The sequence below is a fragment of the Hirundo rustica genome, chromosome 11 (genome assembly GCF_015227805.2).
Source record: "Hirundo rustica isolate bHirRus1 chromosome 11, bHirRus1.pri.v3, whole genome shotgun sequence".
NCBI classification, from domain to species: Eukaryota; Metazoa; Chordata; class Aves; order Passeriformes; family Hirundinidae; genus Hirundo; species Hirundo rustica.
The window spans coordinates 18,635,583-18,654,767 of record NC_053460.1 but is presented as its reverse complement, the minus strand read 5'-3'; the positions used below and the strand labels follow the sequence as shown (position 1 = coordinate 18,654,767).

At 41.9% G+C, this 19,185-nt stretch overlaps 1 protein-coding gene across 3 annotated transcripts in view; it reads left to right on the top strand.

The window, feature by feature from the left end:
• Positions 1-19,185, top strand: part of CDH11 (cadherin 11) — an 89,989-nt gene that overhangs the window by 57,304 nt on the left and 13,500 nt on the right. For all 3 annotated transcript variants that reach the window (XM_040075098.2, XM_040075099.2, XM_040075101.2), the window contains 9 exons: positions 7,371-7,766; positions 9,640-9,934; positions 10,699-10,818; positions 11,170-11,337; positions 13,671-13,858; positions 15,326-15,579; positions 16,736-16,872; positions 17,067-17,188; positions 17,485-17,602. In XM_040075098.2, the coding sequence (XP_039931032.1) occupies positions 7,539-7,766; positions 9,640-9,934; positions 10,699-10,818; positions 11,170-11,337; positions 13,671-13,858; positions 15,326-15,579; positions 16,736-16,872; positions 17,067-17,188; positions 17,485-17,602 (1,630 nt within the window). In that variant the 5' untranslated portion in view covers positions 7,371-7,538. The remainder of the gene's footprint in view (positions 1-7,370; positions 7,767-9,639; positions 9,935-10,698; positions 10,819-11,169; positions 11,338-13,670; positions 13,859-15,325; positions 15,580-16,735; positions 16,873-17,066; positions 17,189-17,484; positions 17,603-19,185) is intronic.

The window sequence follows — 19,185 nt, the reverse complement described above, 5'->3', positions numbered from 1 at the left end:
CAGTGTCTGGGGAAGGGACACACTCTGTGCTGAGAACTGCGGTTAAACTGTGCAGTGGGAGCCCTGAGGCTGCTCAGAACAGTCCCATCCCTAAAGCAGGAATCTGTCCAGGATCTGGGGAGCTTTGCAGAGCCTGATCCCATGGGAGAAGTTCCCTGCCCAGCTGGGGACACCACTTGGCCACTGCAGGTCCCTCACTACCTCCCAGGGCTCCTCAAGCTGTGCCCCACCTCCACCCCTCTGCCCAAAACCGAGGCACTCTCAGCTCCAGAACTAATATGAACCAATATTTATTCTGTCATTAAAAAGCTATTAATTTCCTTGTCTCATGATAAAATCATGGTAGAATAAATCCTTCATCTTTTCAACTAATTCTAATTACAGCTAAAATCTCATTTTGACTGGGAGTTTCCTATATTTACTTGGTACTTTTGCAAAACATTTCAGAACATAATCATCTGTTATTATATTGCAACACTGTGATCTTGGCTGCCTTCTGCCAAGTGTATTCCTGAGAACAATTGCTATTTTAATGCATCATCCAGAAGTTATGGCATAGACGAATCAGAAAAATTGTTTAGTCTATTATAATTTGGCAAATGGTCATTTAATAGCACACAGGAAATCATCATGAATGCTGGGGATTTTTGTTGCTATAAAAATAATGAAAGGAATTTAAAGTTGACTAGACTTCACTTCCGCCACTGCTCTTGTCATTGAAATAATCTCTGCTGCCTCTTCATTTTTTGCTGTTGATATCTTGGGGCAGTCATTCACACCTGTGTGAAGCTCTGTGGTGCACACTGACTTTGCACAGTGGCTGCTTGCACTATGGTTTCCACATGTACATGGATATATTATTTTTCAGGTGTTAAGATGTGTTCTTGATTGAATTCTTAAATGAACAGCATATTTCCATTGGGAATATTGACAGGTGTTATTTTCTAATGGTCAAAGAATAGACTTTTCTTACGTTAAAATTGAAACTGGTGAGGTTTGCATTAACAACTACAAGAACACAGCACAGCCACTCTGTGCAGCTAGAAGTGCCCAGCAGGCCTGTTCTCACAGTTATTTCGGGACATACTTTATTTCCATGCAGACATTTTGGTATACATCTCCCCATGCAGGTTGTTTTTCAAAGTGTGAACTAGACTTTTAAAATATTTCTCCATCCTGCATGCCTCAAATGATATTCAGGAATTTCACGGCGTTCATGTGCCTTGCTGAGATCAGACCTTGTGTGGTGACTGATTAACTCTTGTTCACCCTTTACCCCTAAAAACACTTATTCAATACCAAAATTGCCAACATTCATTTGTATACAGTTAAAAGACATTAATGGAATTGATGCTTTTGAGTACAAGTCCATCTTTGTTCAGCCAGAGCAGTCTGAGACTTCCTACCCAGGGGCAGCTCTGATCTCTGCTCTGGCCCAGGGACAGCACCCAGGGCATGGCTGGAGCTGGGCCAGGGCAGGCTCAGGCTGCACAGCAGGGAAAGGTTCTGCTCCCCCCAGAGGGTGCTGGGCACTGCCCAGGCTCCCCAGGGAATGGGCACAGCCCTGAGGCTGCCAGAGCTCCAGGACCCTTTGGACACCAGGGATGCACGGCGGGGATTGTTGGGGGGTCTGGGCAGGGACAGGAGCTGGATCAACAATCCCTATGGGCCCTTCCCACTCAGGATACTCTATGTTTCTATGAAACTTGGAATCCACTATGCTCAAGGAAGTGGGAAACAACTTTTCTTACAGTCTTGTTAGGAAAATTTGGGATTTCAAATGTTATGTTGCACAATTCTAAACTATGTAAAAAAAAATCAGGATGTTTGTGGTGGATTAACCCCAGTCAGTAGTTGAGCACCACACAGGCACTGCTCATGCCCTGCTCCTCCCCAGGGATGTGGCAGAGATTTGGGAGAGTAAAAGTGAGAAAATTTGTGGTTTGAGATAAAGACTCTTTGATAGGACAGAAAAGGAAGAAAATAGTGATAACAACGAGGAAAGAATCTGAATAACAAGTGATGCACACTGGAGTTGCTCACCATTCACAGACTTCTACCCAGCCAGCTCCTGAGACCCCTGGCCAGCTCCCCCCAGGTTATGTGCTGGGCACAGTGGAATGGTCTGGAATATTCCTCTGGCCAGGTTGGGTCAGTTATCCCAGCTGTGTCCACTCCTAGCCCTTGGTGTCTCCCCTGCAGCCTGCTGAAAGCTGAAAAGTCCTTGACTCAGTGTAAACACTGCTCAGCACCAACCCAAACTTTAGTGTGTCATCAGCATCATTCTCTTCCTAAATCCAAGACATGTCACTGGGGCAGCTACCAGGAGGAAGATTATCTCAGACAAAAGCAACACAGTGCTGCAGTTTGGTGAACTGCCCACAGAGAATGGCTTTGCTGCAGTTGAGGATTATAATCTATGAGCAAAGATACCCAAATGCCTCAAAGATTGTGACATTTTAAAAAAGGCTGCAACCATTCATGGCAAATCAATCTGACAAATCTGTGCAGTGCCTGAATCCAAGTGCTGCACACAGAATTTTCAGATACTCACTGAAGCAGCAGCCAAGCAGCTGCAACAATTTCCATCCTCACATCTGTATTCCAAACTCTCAGGATTATGAGGTATTTTTCCCCAAGAGAAAATGGAATTTCTTTTAAAATTATTTAGCTGTTTTTCCATGTTTTCTGCTTGAAGTAGAAGGAAACTGTAGGCTTTCAGCAGCTGACTTAATATTTAAATGTTTTAAGTAGATAGTTTGGAAAATAAAGGAAGGGGGAAGAAGAGATTTGGGGTTGTTTGGGTTTGGGGGTTGTTGGTGGTGTTTTTTTTTTTTTTGTTTGTTTGTTTGGTTTTTTTTTTTTTTTTTTTTGGGGGGTGGTTTTTTGGTAATGCTACTGCTTCATTTTTAAATGACATTTATTTTAGCTTTAACTTAAGAACATCTTGTGCACTTTGTCTTTTAGAATACAAGTAGTTCATGAAAATCCTGACTGTTGCTGGCTTGTTCTTAAGTAATTTCACAGCCTTCAGTGGAAGCCTGTTGATTTATGCTATTTTAGGTTTTCTGAGGGTAAGAGTCAGAGGTTTTACTGCTGGAGTGAACACGACATGAGTGAGCAGAACATGAACTCCAGGAGGGGAGAAGGGGCATGAGGAGGCCAGGGACATGTTATTGCAGCTCCAGCTTTCCTGGCAGCCTGTCTTACCTGGGGGCCATTTCCTAAAGAGCCAGCTTGGAACTGCTGCTAGCACAGAGTCCTTTGCTTTCATAACCCAAACCAGAAGCAATTGCTACAAACAGCCTTAGGGACTTGTTTCTAGCCCAAGTGGACCTGGCTCAGCCAGAACCCCCCCGCCCTGGGCTAAGCCTCAGTATGGGCAGCAGGGCAGGGGATTCTGCCCCTCAGGTGAGAGCCCAGCTGCAGAGCTGCCCCAGCCCTGGGCCAGCACAGCAAGGACCTGGAGCTGCTGGAGAGAGCCCAGAGGAGGCACCAGGATGAGCAGAGGGATGGAGCAGCTCTGCTGGGAGGAAAGGCTGGCAGAGCTGGGATTGTTCACCTGGAGAGGAGAAGCTTTGGGGTTGAGCTCAGTGTGGCCTTGCAGGGCCTGAAGGAGCTGCAGGAAAGATGGAGAGAGACAATTGCCAAGGGCTGGAGAGACAGGACACAGGGAATGGCTCCCACTGCCAGAGGGCAGGGATGGATGGGATATTGGGCAGGAATTGTTCCCTGGCAGGGCGTTGAGGCCCTGGCACAGGGTGCCCAGAGCAGCTGTGGCTGCCCCTGGATCCCTGGCAGTGCCCAAGGCCAGGCTGGACACTGGGGCTTGGAGCAGCCTGGGACAGTGGAAGGTGTCCCTGCCATGGCTGGGGTGGCACTGGATGGGCTTTAAGTTCCGTTCCATCCCAAACCATTCGACCACTCTGTGATTTTTATGGTGTCATGGCAGAGGTGGAATGGGATGGGCTTTATGGTTCATTCCAGTCCAAGTCATGCTGAGATTCTGGTATTCTCTGAAGTGGTGGAGGAGAGAGAATATTTTTCTTTAGTTTGAAGACATGGAGCCTTATTGCTTCATCTCTGTACATGGACATGTATAGGATAAAACAAAAAATAACATACAATTTTTGCTTTAAATCCTTGTTTACCTCACCAAGATGGAGACATGAAACCACAGACCTAATGCTCAACATTTCATATACATACATTGTGTCAAAATAAAAACATTCTCCTGAGCAAAATCATAGGGATTTTTTTCCTTTTCATGTCTTCCATGTTGGTGTGAGTAATCTGTAATGTGTCATCATGTAACAATAGGAAAAAGTTAAATGAATACAACAAAGCTATTAAATAAATATGCTTGGGAAAGCCAGACTATATTTGCGTCTATGCATGAGAATGTCATTTCACTCATTTTGCTGGAACTAGTTTGGTGCTGTGATTGAGGTGATTTCAGTTTTCAGGAAAATAAAACTGAAAACAGATCTTTTTTGAGGAAATAAACCCAAATATTTAATTTCTTACTCATGAACCCCTGTCGGCCAATGTATTTTTATGTGTAGTAGTTTCACATCTGCTAAATTCTGTTTGCTAAATTTAATGTAGTGGTCTTAGTATTTATTTTCTGTTTTATGGGAGAAGATCAGGAGAAGCAAAGCAAGCTTAAGCTTAAAAATAAACATATAGTTTTATTAACACACACTAAAAGAATGGAAAAGAAAAGTTGAAAAAACAAATCGAAACTTCAAAACACTCTTCCTTTCTTTTACAAACGGTTAATTTTTACAAACTATATAGAGGCGCAACCTGTGATTTTCAGTCAGTTTCACCATTTAAACATAATCTCTCATCACTTTGGGAGAGGAGGCTCTCTAGAGTTCTATGGGGACATTCGCCACAAGACAAAAAGAGTCTGGTGGCTCCCAATGTCACAAATCTGCAACTGTTTGGAGTTTTTGCAGATTGTGCTGTTCCACCCATCAGCAGCCTTTTCCCTGGCTACTCATGGGCCTCTCAGTGTATCTGGGGTACTGTTTAAGAATGCTTCCTCTAGTACAAAACAAGGATTCTCTTCTTCTATTTCTAAAATCATCTCTATCTCGAAAGAAATAGAGATTTCTTTTTACTCCAGGAGCTGAGGGCTTCAAATCACTTTTTTTTTTTTTAAATAATTTTCATCTCAAAGTCTGAGACTTCCTTTTACCCTAGGAGTGAGGGGGCTTTGAGATTCTTATTTAAATCTCAATCATATCAATCTTTAATTTTGATTAGAACCAGCATTCTCCCAAATAACATTAAGATGTTACAAGAAACAGTCTATTTTGAGTCCAGTTAAAAAGTGTTTATATCCTCAGTGCTTCTTCTAATAATCTTTATCAGTTCTTTCACTCTTGCTTCACTGATTTCATGCAGTATCTTATGTCTACTCTGTTGTTTCTGGGTTTTTTTCTTTCTCAGGGAAGGGTTAGGCCTTGGAAGCTTCATGTTGCCAGGAAAGGGTTGAATTTGTCCAGGCCCGCAATGGCTGTGTGATTTCTGACAGGGCAGCAGGGCAGCAGTCTCTCTTTTGCTGCTCTTCAGATTGGCCCAGTTTCTTCCCTCAACTCTTTCTTCTTCATCTGGAAGACACTGGGCAGGGGTGGGGAGGGAGCTCTGCCCACCCCTCGGTGACAATCAGGGCGGCCTCGGCCCAACCGGGCCCATAGCTGTTATCAGGGGCCTGGCAGAGATCCTTCCCTGTTTGGGGGCTGCATGGCTCTGTTTTGTTTTTATTTTTTCAAAGTAGTTGATGTTAAACTGCAACCTCTCCTCCCCCGCCAGGAGCCGATGGAGTCTGGCCCGGCCTCGGGCTGGCTCCCCCCTGCCAAAGAGAGGGTGGGGAACAGCAGGTCCTACTCGATGTTACCTGTTCAGCTGGCCAGGAGGAAAAGGGCTGACTTGAACAAAATCAGGATTTAGATGGGTACTTCCCAAAGTCGCATTCAACATTCTCAGTGGTCAAAGCAGATGCCAATATCCCAAACTAGTCTCTGATAGGTCCCTGTCCTTTCTAAAACAATTTCCAGGGTCCTGACTGGGTAATAGTTCACTTTCTTCCATAACTGAAAACTAAACTGTGCCAACCCGTGACGTTATGTAACTGTAAAAGGGATGTGGAAGGAGGAAATGACTGCTTAGGATGTGAGAAAGATAAACCCAAATGAGTGGATTTGGGACTAGTGAGATGTTTGTAGAGATACAGAATGTGCTGTAGCTTCAAGATTTTTACACATTTTCTCTGCTGAAAATACCATTAAGATCTCCTTATTTCACATTTAAAAATCATTCTGTTTTACAGCTGATGGTAGCACATATTTATACATTTGCCTGTGTAAATATAACATCAAGATTTTTATCAGTATCTTGCAGAAGAGTTAAGCGAATCACACCAAAAACTAAACCAAACACTGTAGGGACCTTGTAAAATTTATTGGTGTGTAAACATTCAAGTAGAATGTGTTTGAAACACCAAGGATAAGTGAAAGTGGCCTTTGTGATGGACTGAGGGCCACTTAGTTTGGACTTCACTGCATTATGCAATTTCTCCCTCAAATATTAAATCTGACTTAATGTTTTAAGAAGTATTAGAAAGTAGGAGATCAATGTAATCAAGGCAATTTGACACCCAGGGAAAGTAGAAATAAATACTTAAATCAATTATTATACTATCAAAAATATCTGAATGCATTTTTATTAGTTGGCATTTATTGTGCCCAACCCAGAGCAGCACACTAGCAATCAATGCTGATGGTTCCTTGATCCTCAGAGGTGCTTCCAGGGTCTAAATCCAAACTGGAGCTCCTTGGAGCTCTGCCAGCCCCTGCTTCTGCCCAGAAAAAACAGACATGGTTACGCCCAGCACAAGGATCTGTTGATCATGAAAGGACTGGTGGAGAAATATTGCATTGCTGATGAGTCTTGGGATCTCCCTTGTATTTGGACCTCTGCCTTAGCAGCTTATGTCTAAGGCTTTTATCCGAGCTCTAAAGAGGGATTAGATCTAAGTTAAGTATTTCTACAGTTACCTTGCATCTTGGGCTAAATCTATTTGAAAGACTCATGAGAAAATATGATTCCCTATCTATCTTTCAACTTCCAGCCACTGAGTGGTCAAAACAGCCAGCCAGGAGATTCTGCAAGGTGGCAGCTCTGTGTAGCAAAACACCAAATATACTCATTACTCAGGATTTCATCAGTATTGATGTATTTATTTTAATCTTCTTATCTTGATATTTACCAAGAAAGTCCCGGTTTTATTTTGCTAAATAAAAACCCCTAGTACCTCCTTGAAGAATTGACAATTTTTTTTCCATTTTTCCTTCTTGCAGGAACTGAGTTGGGAAGCTGCAGAGCATTAAGGTGATGTGTTCAATGCGTGGTGGCAGCCTTTGCACACAAGAGTTGGTCTGAAACTCCTCAGTGGCTCCAGACTTTCTGACTTCCACAGTGGAAGGGGTAGATTCTCAGATACTCCTGTGCCTACACAATAACCAAAAATGAAGGAGGACCATTGTTTACACGCCGCTCTCCTCTGCCTGGGGGTCCTGTGCTACAGCCAGGCCCTGACTGCAGAGAGGCTCAACCACTCCCGGCCCTTGCTGCACGGGCACCACGAGAAGGGCAAGGAGGGACAAGTCCTGCACCGTTCCAAAAGAGGCTGGGTGTGGAACCAGTTCTTTGTTATAGAGGAGTACACGGGACCAGATCCTGTGCTGGTAGGAAGGGTAAGAAAGAATTCCTTTTTCAGCCATTGATTAATATTCCTAATTTTTATTTTTTGAAGGTTTTTTTGTGGGGTTTTGTTTATTTGTTTGTTTGTGGGTTTTTGGGTTTTTTTTTGGTTTTTTTTTTGGAGTTTTTTTGCTGTTGCCTTGGTGCTGTATAAGCTGCTTCTTCATTTTCTGATAGCTCAGTTTAGGTGCTAAGAAAAATACTACCTAAGTCAATACAAATATTTCCATTGACCTCAGCATGCCTTGAATGAAAATATGCAGCCTGTTACTCAGCAAAACAGCAAGAACCATACCAACAATCTGAGCAAAAATATGTCTCAAGAATATCATTCTCAGTTCCTTTAAAGCAGCAATTAAAAATTGAATGTATAACCCAGTAGCTCAGTAAAATAGGTATTTGTCATCCTCTCATTTTCAACTTATCAGTAAAATTAAACATATTGAGGACTATGTAAAGAGGGAGTAAATATCTGTGTGCACGTGTTTATGTACATACATGCTGGACTGATTTTTTGTTCTGCTACCGTCTAACACTAGTAAAATACAAACAGATAAATAAACCTGTGTATTTGCCGATTTCTAAATGGGCAGCAGAACAGTGTTGACTTAACCCCAGCACAAAAAGAGTGAAGAAATAGGATCCATGTCAGCAAATACCATGTTGGGAATTCTGGTTTAAAATGATGCAATTTGTAGCTGTCAATATAAAATCAATAAATCTGTAATTTGGTTTAATGTTTCCCTCATTCATCAAACTGAATTGTGCACTGGTTGTGGGATTAAGAATGTTTAGTAAGCATTTGTTGCTTCTTTTATATTAGAGAAGGTGTAATTAAAAATGAGCTGGCAGTCACAGAATCACACAGAATCCCAGAATCATTTCGGTTGGAGAAGGCTCCCAGCCCATGGAGTCCCAGCAGTGCCAATGCCCACCTTGTCCCCAGCCCAGAGCCCTCAGTGCCACCTCCAGCCCTTCCTGGGACACCTGCAGGGGTGGGCACTGCAAACCTCCCTGGGCAGCCCCTGCCAAGGCCTGAGCACCCTTTCCATGCAGAAATTCCTCCTGATTCCACCCTGAGCCTCCCCTGGCCCAGCCTGAGGCCGTTCCCTCTCCTCCTGTCCCTGTTCCCTGGGAGCAGAGCCCGACCCCCCCGGCTGTCCCCTCCTGTCAGGAGTTGTGCAGAGCCACAAGGTTCCCCTGAGCCTCCTTTTCTCCAGGCTCAGCCCCTTTCCCAGCTGCTCCTGGGGCTCCAGCCTCTTCCCCAGCTCTGTTCTCTGCCCTGGACACGCTCCAGCCCCTCCATGTCCTTCCTTCACTGGGAGGTCCAGAGCTGGCCACAGCTCTCAAGGTGTGGCCTCAGCAGTGCCCCCAGAACAGGGACAGTCACTGCCCTGCTCCTGCTGGCCACATTGTACTTGCTACAAGCCAGGGTGCCCTTGGCCTGCTTGCACACCTGGGCACAGCTGGGCTCACTCATTTATCACTTAACTCATCCCATTTGTCATTTAACAGCTTTTTACATGCAACCCATTGAAGTACACAAAATCTTTGTAAAAAATTACTCCTCCTCCCAACTTCATGTGAATGAGGAACCTGCTATAAGTATCTTCTTGTGTATTCTCTTCCTTAAATCTGAAATGCTGAGTTTAGCAGTGCCCCACATGTGGCAGGAGGCAAGTCTGGGCTGCACTGCCCTGGATGAAGGGTACATGTAGTCATAGCATGTCCCCGAGTGTGGATTATTGCCTGGTGGAAGCCACAGTTGTTGAAAATGGTAGCAATTTCCTGCACTTCTTTGTTTCATAAACATGTCCCGGAAATATGTGCCCCCTTGTTAAGGTGTGTCTGTTTCTCCTTTTGTAGCTTCATTCAGATATTGATTCTGGAGATGGAAATATTAAATACATTCTCTCAGGTGAAGGAGCAGGAATTATTTTTGTTATTGATGACAAATCAGGGAACATCCATGCAACCAAGACACTGGACCGGGAGGAGAGAGCTCAGTACACCCTGACAGCTCAGGCTGTGGACAGGAACACAAACAGACCTTTGGAACCCCCTTCTGAATTCATTGTCAAAGTTCAAGACATAAATGACAACCCACCTGAGTTTCTCCATGAAAACTACCATGCCAATGTGCCCGAGAGATCAAATGTAGGTGAGTACTCAGAAAGGCACTGCCCTTGTGGAAGGTACTGCACTGTCAGGAGATCTTGGCTTTATTTCATTCTTATTGTCAAGGATTTGGGGAAGTAAAATTTACTTGGTGTTCAGCCAGTGATTCACTTGATGTATTTAATCAGCTGCCCAAATCAAACCCTGAACAGTTCCTAACTGGGAGACGTTCCTAGGATAGAACTATTTTTCCTCCTAGAAAGGAGCATAGGAGTCCCCTGGAATTTATGGAGTGTGAATCCTCTGGGGTAAACATGAAGATCATTCCTTTGGCAGAGCCATGTAATAAAGCTGGGAAGTTACTGCCTCACCATCTATTCAGTTTTCATCTCCTTTTTGAGCTTGTGTCTGTCTCAGAGATTTCTACAGGAATGATTTGTCTGAAATTTACTAAGAAAAATGTAAAGGAAAACACTATTGTTTGGCTGTCTAACGACAAAAGCAATACAAGGCTTAAACTACTGAGGAGAAAAACCATAATGGTGCAGAGTGACTGCTGACTTTTATATCTTTGCTAGTTACAACATTAATACACATCACAGCTTGTGACAGATCTTCTTGGATCGTTCAAGTATATTTTATAATCTAGAAATTGTCAAGTAATTTTGATTTTCATTTACCAAACATGGAGGGAAAAAAAAAAAAAAATAGGAATAGCTCTACTGTGTGACTGAAAGCATCTCTGCATCATCCTTCCAGACATGTTTGCCTCTGACTCTCCCTCCTGTGTTTGCTCTCCATTTTTAGGTACATCAGTTATTCAGGTAACAGCTTCAGATGCTGATGACCCTACCTATGGGAACAGTGCCAAATTGGTTTACAGTATCCTTGAAGGTCAGCCCTACTTCTCAGTGGAGGCTCAAACAGGTATTATTAAACAGTTTCTTTGAGTGGCACCTCACGACCAGAGTGCATCAAAGCGAACTAAATGTACTGACTGGGTGCAGCTGCTGCTGTGTCTGAGCAAAGCTTTTTGCTTTGGTTGGTCTCCTGGCATTTGCTGGAGCTTCTACACCAGAAGGTTGCTGCTATTTCTGTGTTCTGTATGCTGTGATGATTGAAAGGCTGTTTCTGTGCACAGCTCTAGTTCTCCAGGCCTGTGCAATGCACAGGGAAAGCAGAACCTCCAGCACACAAATACTGCTGTGTTTAATGCACTTCAAGTGTACCAGCTGGGTTTTCATTTTCCGTGTGAGCCACCTTCCTTTGTGCCTGCAGGAATCATCCGAACTGCCCTTCCCAACATGGACAGAGAAGCCAAGGAGGAGTACCACGTGGTGATACAGGCCAAGGACATGGGAGGACACATGGGAGGCCTCTCAGGGACAACCAAAGTGACAATTACGCTTACAGATGTCAATGACAACCCACCAAAGTTCCCACAGAGTGAGTACCAACAAAATCCTTCCACATCTCCTACCAGGGCTCATGTTTGTGAAGTATCAGATACACCCAAGGCTTGAGGAGGCAGTAACTGACGGATTATTGCAGCACATGTGAATAAAGAAGTAATAATTACTAATTTTTTGCTGGTAACATATGGAACTTTAATGTCTGGATTATTTGCTTTGTGTTGCAAAGTGAAACATTTTTAGGGCCAGGATTAAATTGCAAAGATTCCTGACCCTCCACTTCATTTTTGAAGCTACTAGGCCATGCTATATAACTTATATGAGCAGACAGACTCATATCTATGTATCTATATATCTATATATCTATATAGATATATAGATATATGTATGTATTTATAAGAATATATATATTCTTCAAGACTCATATTTACCATGGCAAAGCAAACTAAATTTAGCACAATTACATTTTTTAATTGTTAAAGTGTATTAATGGAGATCAAATACAGCAATTTTTTTATACCTGAGCAATTTACTTTTCACATACAAAATGAATCAGGACTGACATTACCAGACTCAGCCTTCACAGCTGGGTGGAAGTACATTAATGGAAGTACAGAGCCCACACCTCTGTTCTGCATCTTATCTCTATGTGGGTTTGGGGTTTTCTGAGTGCTGTGCAGACACCATCTCAGCCCACTGTGTTTCTCCTCTGAGCAGCACTTCTGACCCTGACATATCCTGGCCATGGCCATCCCTCTAAGAGCTCTAACAGCTCTTCTTCCAGCTCCCTGGCCCCTCAAGCAAGAGCTGAATGCAAAAATCTGTGTCAGCACTATCTACCCTTCAAAAAGAAAAGGATTAAATCCTTTAAAAATCAGGTTTTACGTACCTTACTAATGAGCCTTTTCACTCCAGATCATAACCTGGGACACCAGGATACAATATTTTGTTAACTCTGTCAAATGATGGATTTTTCTCTATGAATTCAAGCCCCTTTACTGAGTGTTTTGCAAGAACATTTTAAATTATTAGAAATGCCCAAAAGCAGTTCCTCTACTTAATCGTTCACCCCCAGGTTAAAAATGTATTGGGAATGCTTTGTAACTCAAAACCAGGGTTTAACTGTATAAACAGCCAAATAGTTGATATTTTTATTCTTATTTTCCTTTTTGGGGTTTTGTGGGTTTTTTTTGTTGGTGGTGGTGCTGGTAGTTTTTGTTTTGTTTGTTTGGTTTGTTTTGCTTTTAATGTTCATTGCTCAAGCTCTTAATGAGTTATGTGCTTAAATTTTGGGTTCTTTGTGACTGGAGTTAATGACTTATTTCAATGACATGTGGCAATTGTTTTTATGGGTAATGAGCCAAGTGTCTGCTTGGTATAACTGTTCTGATGCTCCTAGGATGCCCATGGAGCAAAAAAGAGCAATTACAAACAGGAATAAATTAGATTATTTTATTTTATCAACCCTTTTTTTCCCCTCCCCAATTTATTACTGCTGATAATGTGACAGAAAATGCTGACAGAGATTTACATATTTATACATACATATCAGGTTATGTTATCTGAACTCTGGAGGGGATTGGGGAAGTTCTGGAATCCATACCGCCTCGAAGACAACTGATGGAGAGAGATTTATCCAGGAACAGTGTTGCTTTCCTCTGGTGTCCCTGAATACCTGGGAAACACCTGTGGGATGTTTGGGGATGGTTTTCCTACTGGAGCTTGCTGTGGGAAAGCCATTTTTTGTTTGGCATGAAATCCCATACAAATTGGTACCTACTGTGTACATGCATACATCTCTGTGGTGTGAAACTTTAATAATCATTGTTGTTCTACATTTATACTCCAAGCCATAGAAAGCAGCAGGTTTATACTTTAGCCAGAACAGCAGACAGGATTTATCCAATTCACTGTATATAATGGCTCTTGAACGAATGGGCAGAAATGAGAAACAGAGGGGAAGGTTTCACCATGAGCCATGTGAGGAGAAAGTTTTCCTTCTATCTTTGTAATAACATCCCTGCTATCACTGGTAACCTTGATGCCACAATGATTTCTGCATTCTGGGTGATTGGTTGTCCTTTTCAGCCCCTCCCTGAGCAGAAAGGTAGCAGGGAGGGAGTGATGTTCTATACATTATCCATGCGGGTTAAGGTTTCACAGCTGACTTACTGCTCAAAGCCCTCTAGAACAGAACAGAAGACAACATTCCTTCAGGGGGGAAGGATGAATGAATGCTTCATTTTGAAAATGCCCAAAATCGCTGTGTTTGTTTGGAACTCCCAAGTTCAGAGAGTAAACACAAAAGTATGGAGCAGCCTGTTCACTCGAGGCATATGCCTGTTCTCCCTGTTCTCCCTGCTTCAGGTGTGTACCAGATGTCGGTGTCGGAAGCGGCTGTCCCAGGAGAGGAAGTGGGGAGAGTGAAGGCCAAAGATCCTGACATTGGGGAGAATGGCTTGGTGGCTTACAGCATCATTGATGGAGATGGCATGGACATGTTTGAAATCACCACAGATTATGAGACTCAGGAAGGGGTTGTGAAGCTTAAGAAGGTGAGTGATGCCTGCTCTACGTAGTGTTCTTTGTTGCTGACAGAATATTTAGTAATAATGGATTACCACCTAAGCTAAAATATTAGTAAATGCAAATTTCACTTAATTAATTTCTCAAGGTGTGATTAACTCTTAATATTCCATTTCCCCATTAGCTGAATTGGAATGGAAGAAAATAACCAAGAAGAGTTACATAAATACTGTACAGTGGATTAATTGCACAAACTAAATGAATTCATAATAAAAAGTCACGGTAAAATATGATGCCATCAGCTTCATTGTTAATGAAGTTTTGCCTAGTGCTGATAAGTAGCAGACATTCACTGTTGCTTTATGTTCAGTCTGAAAAGCCTCATGCCCTATAGTTTGAATTCTTCAGCTGTGCATTGTCCACAAAAGTGTTCTGAAGGAGTCACAGGCTATGGGAAAAGCAGCAGAGGGGATTTCACACACAGCCCATCAGCAGGAGCTTTGAAAGCGTTATCAAATTAATTTTAAATTGCAAATTGCAGAACATAAATCTTATTATTATGGAAACATTATCATTTTGTCCTTTGTATCTTTAGAGCTATTTGTTTCTCTTGGAGAAATCAGAACTCAAAGGAGAAGGCTTGGGCAACTTCTGGTCAGCCCTGTCCTGTCCTTTGGGGCAGTCCCTCAGGAACGGACTCAGAGATCTCCTCAGCTCAAAACTTCCCTGGTTCAATTTCTCTCTCTGTTCTAGAGGTGGGAGTGGATTTTTGTGTGTTTTGAAACACGGCTGAGCTGTCACTCCACTCAGTCTCTGGTGTTAACAAGCTTTGTGAATTGTGGTTGGCACCTGTGTGATCACTTTGAGGTGCAACCCTGCGGCCACTTCATGCCAATGCAGGTGTAGAGGTGCTGTGGCTTTGATCAGGCGCCCAAAAGGACTTGTCCCACATGGGGCATGATTCCACCTCCTCTTTGGAAAGTGTTATGAGTTCTGTGGCTGGAGAGAACTGCAGGAATGAAAACACTGCAAACCATCTTTGTATTTTCCCCACTATCTAAATAACTTAACTTTTCTGTGTGCTGTCTCATGGTGCATGGGGAGCACTTCAGACCACATCCACGGGGAATGCCTGCCAGCCTGGATTAAGCCAGGCCTCTTGTGGGAACCCCTTTCCCATCCCTTGCATTTTTGTGCTGCCTGGAGACAAGGTTAATTTTCCCAGTACAAATGGGAATTTCCTCAGTGATACAGCAAGCAAAAAGCAAGACCAGGACTCTGTGGTGATATTTTGAGTGCCTTGCTATGCTGCTTCATACATAGAATGTAGCTCCTTCCATTTGAGTCTTTATGTTTTTAAATACACACATTTCAGTCCAAGCTTGTTGACAGATGCTCACATTTGTTTGATGTCATTGAACACTAGGGCACTGCCAGTTGCTCTTACAGCCTTGTTTCTCTGACTCTGGAACGCACTGTCTTCTTGTTTCTCGTAGACCTTAGATTATGAAACCAAAAAGTCCTACAGCCTGAAGGTGGAGGCAGCCAATGTCCACATTGACCCCAAGTTCATTAGCAACGGGCCCTTCAAGGACACAGTGACAGTGAAAATAGCGGTGGAAGATGCTGATGAGCCACCGGTGTTTTTGAAGCCAAGTTACATTTTTGAAGTACAGGAAAATGCAGCATCTGGTACTGTGGTTGGAAAAGTACATGCTAAAGACCCGGATGCTGCCAACAGCGCTATAAGGTTTGCTGCATTTCCTGTTTCCTTCTGAGCATTAGCTTTTGGAATTGTTAGGCAAGTTTTGAAGACAGTGTGACAGACCTACAGAGACCCAGAATACTGAAACTTTAAACATCCAGCACTGGTTTTGTGTCTTCATTCCATAATCTGCCAGTTTCTCAAAGCCTGTATCATACTATAGCTATGGATAATTGAAATATAGTTAAGGGCATCTTTAGTAGACTCTATTCTAAATTGAATTTTCCACAAATATCTTGTGCTTTTTTCACCACATGGATTTTTTTCCAAAATATCAAAGCCTAAGATGTAGATTAGGGATTGGGCTGTGTAATTGTTAAGTGTTAATTGTTAAAGACCTATACAGTCCCCTACTTTCTGCAGTTATGTTGGATCTTCTTGGAATCACAGAACCATGGAATGGTTTGGGCTGGAAAGACTCTAAGGTTCATCCATTCCCACCCCCTACCATGGGCAGGGACACCTTCCACTATCCCAGGCTGCTCCAAGCCCTGTCCATCTGGGCCTTGGACATTTCCAGGGGCAGTCATGACTTCTCTGGGCACCCTCATAGTGAAGAATTCTTATATTATAATAGCCTTCTATTAGTTTAATTTTATTTGTCATGTTCTCAGTGTAACTTAAGTTATGAAGACCTCTTTTGTGGGTATACTTAACATTTCAAAGAATTTCAGCATGAAGTTCTAAAAGCCAGAGCTGTATAAAGCTGTACAAATGTGCAGAGTGGATATTATTTCATAAATTGGTATGATCAATTTATATTTGGAGTAAACCAAAGATTGGAAGACTTAAAAGATCACCATGATTAATATGAAACAGAAAAAATATCTCAGTAGATTTTTTAATCATGTTTTATAAGAAAATAAAGAGTATATTAGGGCTTTGATATAGAGACTTCAAAGACCAGCAATTTTCACTTATTACAAACATTCTGATGTACTGTTTTTCTAAATGTAGATACCAACCAGGTGAATCTCCTTTTACAAGAAGACATATCATCCTTTTGACAATGATATTGGGGGTAACAATAAGGGTACTATTTTACGGTTATTTAGAAATAATAATTATATAGAAGAAATCTGGATGCATGGAATTCCTTAGTCTTTCTTTTCTCTAATTACTGACTTTCACTCTTCTTTAGATATTCAATTGATCGACACACTGATCTTGAAAGATATTTTGTTATTAATGCAGAAGATGGCAATATCAAGACAATAAAGGCTTTGGATAGGGAAGAAATGGCTTGGCATAACATCTCTGTCTTTGCAGTTGAAGTCCGTGAGTATTTCACTGAGGTGTTTTAGAATCAGTGATACTAATCCTGTAATCCTCCAATTGACTCAGTTTGATAAACTGCAAGAAATCTCATCAGAAATACCCCAGCATATTTGATCTTTCCTTGGATGCAGCTGGGAATTTGTTTTGACGGGTTTTCCTACTTCTGTCTCATCTCAGTGTTGCCTCTCCCACAGACAAACAGCACCAGGAAGCCAAAGTTCCCGTTGCAATCAAGGTTGTTGACGTCAATGACAACGCTCCCAAGTTTGCGGCAGCCTACGAAGCCTTTGTGTGTGAGAATGCCCGAAGCAACCAGGTATGGCCTGCCCACCCCTTCCTGTGTCCACCCTCTTCTGTGCAGACTCCCTCATTTCCTTGTTCTCACCACCTTCTTCTGAAGGTATGTGCTTTTACAGCTGTAACTCTGGAGTGGTTAATGCAATAATAATTAAAGATTGCCTGTTGTAGTTTGGAGTAGGCTCTGTGTTTGTAATTGCATATATTTGTATTTGAGGCGGGTTCTGCTATTTTACAATTTCTGTTTGAGGGCTGTCTCAGAATGCTGCCTGTATGTGATGTACTCTTTGTTTACAGAGTGCTTTTCTTTTACAGCAATTTATTACAATTAGTGCTGATGACAAGGACGACTCGGCCAATGGACCAAGATTTATCTTCAGTTTACCACCTGAAATTATTCATAATCCAAATTTTACACTCAGAGACAACAGAGGTTTGTGTGAAGTTTCCCGGTCTACCAAAGAAATGACAAAGTAAAACTCATGGCCAATGTAATGTCATGCAACAGCATTGTCATTAACTTTGGCATAGTGTCTTTCTCCAAGATTGAAGGGAGGAAGGCAAAAGCAAACAGCTGAGATGCAAGGATGTTCTTGGGAAAGTGGGATGTTTGTTAACTCACTTGAATTTTCTTGAATGCATATTTTAAATTACATGATAATACCCAACAGGAAGAATCCACTGCCATTTTATCTCCCAGGAAGAGGATAAAATCACTGTCAAACCCTCAGTAAATGAAATTGGTAGATCTTCTTGATTTAGAGAAACCTGAAATTAGCGGAGACAGCATAAATTATTGGACTGCTTATATTTTTTCACCACTGTGCCTGCAAGCTTTTGAAAAATATGTATCATAAAAGACATGGGCTAGATTCCCAATGGAATCAAATCACTGCCTGGTGCAGGAAATGAAGCGGGGATTTGTGCTGTGGAACATACCTGTGTTGACTGTCTCAGGATCTGGATATCCTGATCCCTTTGCCAAATTGGTATTCATTAAATAAAGTAGAGCTTTGCATTCAGATTGATGGTGAGATGTAAGAAATTTGTAAGCAAAAACCTCAGGCCAGGGTGAGTGTCAAAATTCAACTGATCACAACTTAATAACGTCAGTGACTTGAACCTGCCAGAGGTTGAGGGAGCCAGAGGAGGTGGGTAAACTGAAAAAAAAAAGAAAAAAAAGACAGGTGTGTCCATTATACATATTTACACAATTTATTGCATAATATTCTGATTCAATCTTTTTTTTTATTTCCCTTCACAGGGCAACAACTATTTGAGCTTCTAAGGAATTTGTTTTGATTAGCAAGCTTTAATGTTTGAAGGAAACTTGACTGTTTTGTGAAAAGTAAAACTTGGTTGAACTGGCTTAAATAATGAATCCAAGAGTACCAGAAATACAAAAGGCAACACAATCCAGATACATGATTTCAGTAAAAACTGTTCTGTTGAGGCACTTTATATATCTCTCCACATCTGAAGTGAGGGTAATTAACATCAGAGTACCCAAACAAAATCTCTGTTATTCCTGACTGATCAAAGTAATGCTGTTGCCTAGTGCTTGACACTTGTAGATACATAAGTAATTCATAAAGGAGCCAGTGCAGGGCATATATTTATTCTCTTTAAAGTAGTAAAACACAAGTTTTGAAAAATTCATGGGTGTATTTTTAGAGAGGAGTAAATAAGCATGTATTCTTTGCTTGAGACTCAGAGGCCAAGTTTCACTATAAAATACTTTTTATGGTCACCACAACAAACTGAAAATAAATTAGATTTTATAATCTAGCAGAAGAAACATAGGTCAGAGTAGAGGCACTCTGAGTCGTATTATGGTTCCTGACTCCAGCCAATCCCACACATCCTTCATTTCCATATGCAGTAAATACGTTACTTTAAACAAAAATTAACCCAGATAAAAATGTGTTGTAGTTTAAATTATGATGCCAGCTGAATGTAATGTTTCTACCTGACAATACTGCACAAGGTTATTTCAAGAAGACAGTATTAAGGGTT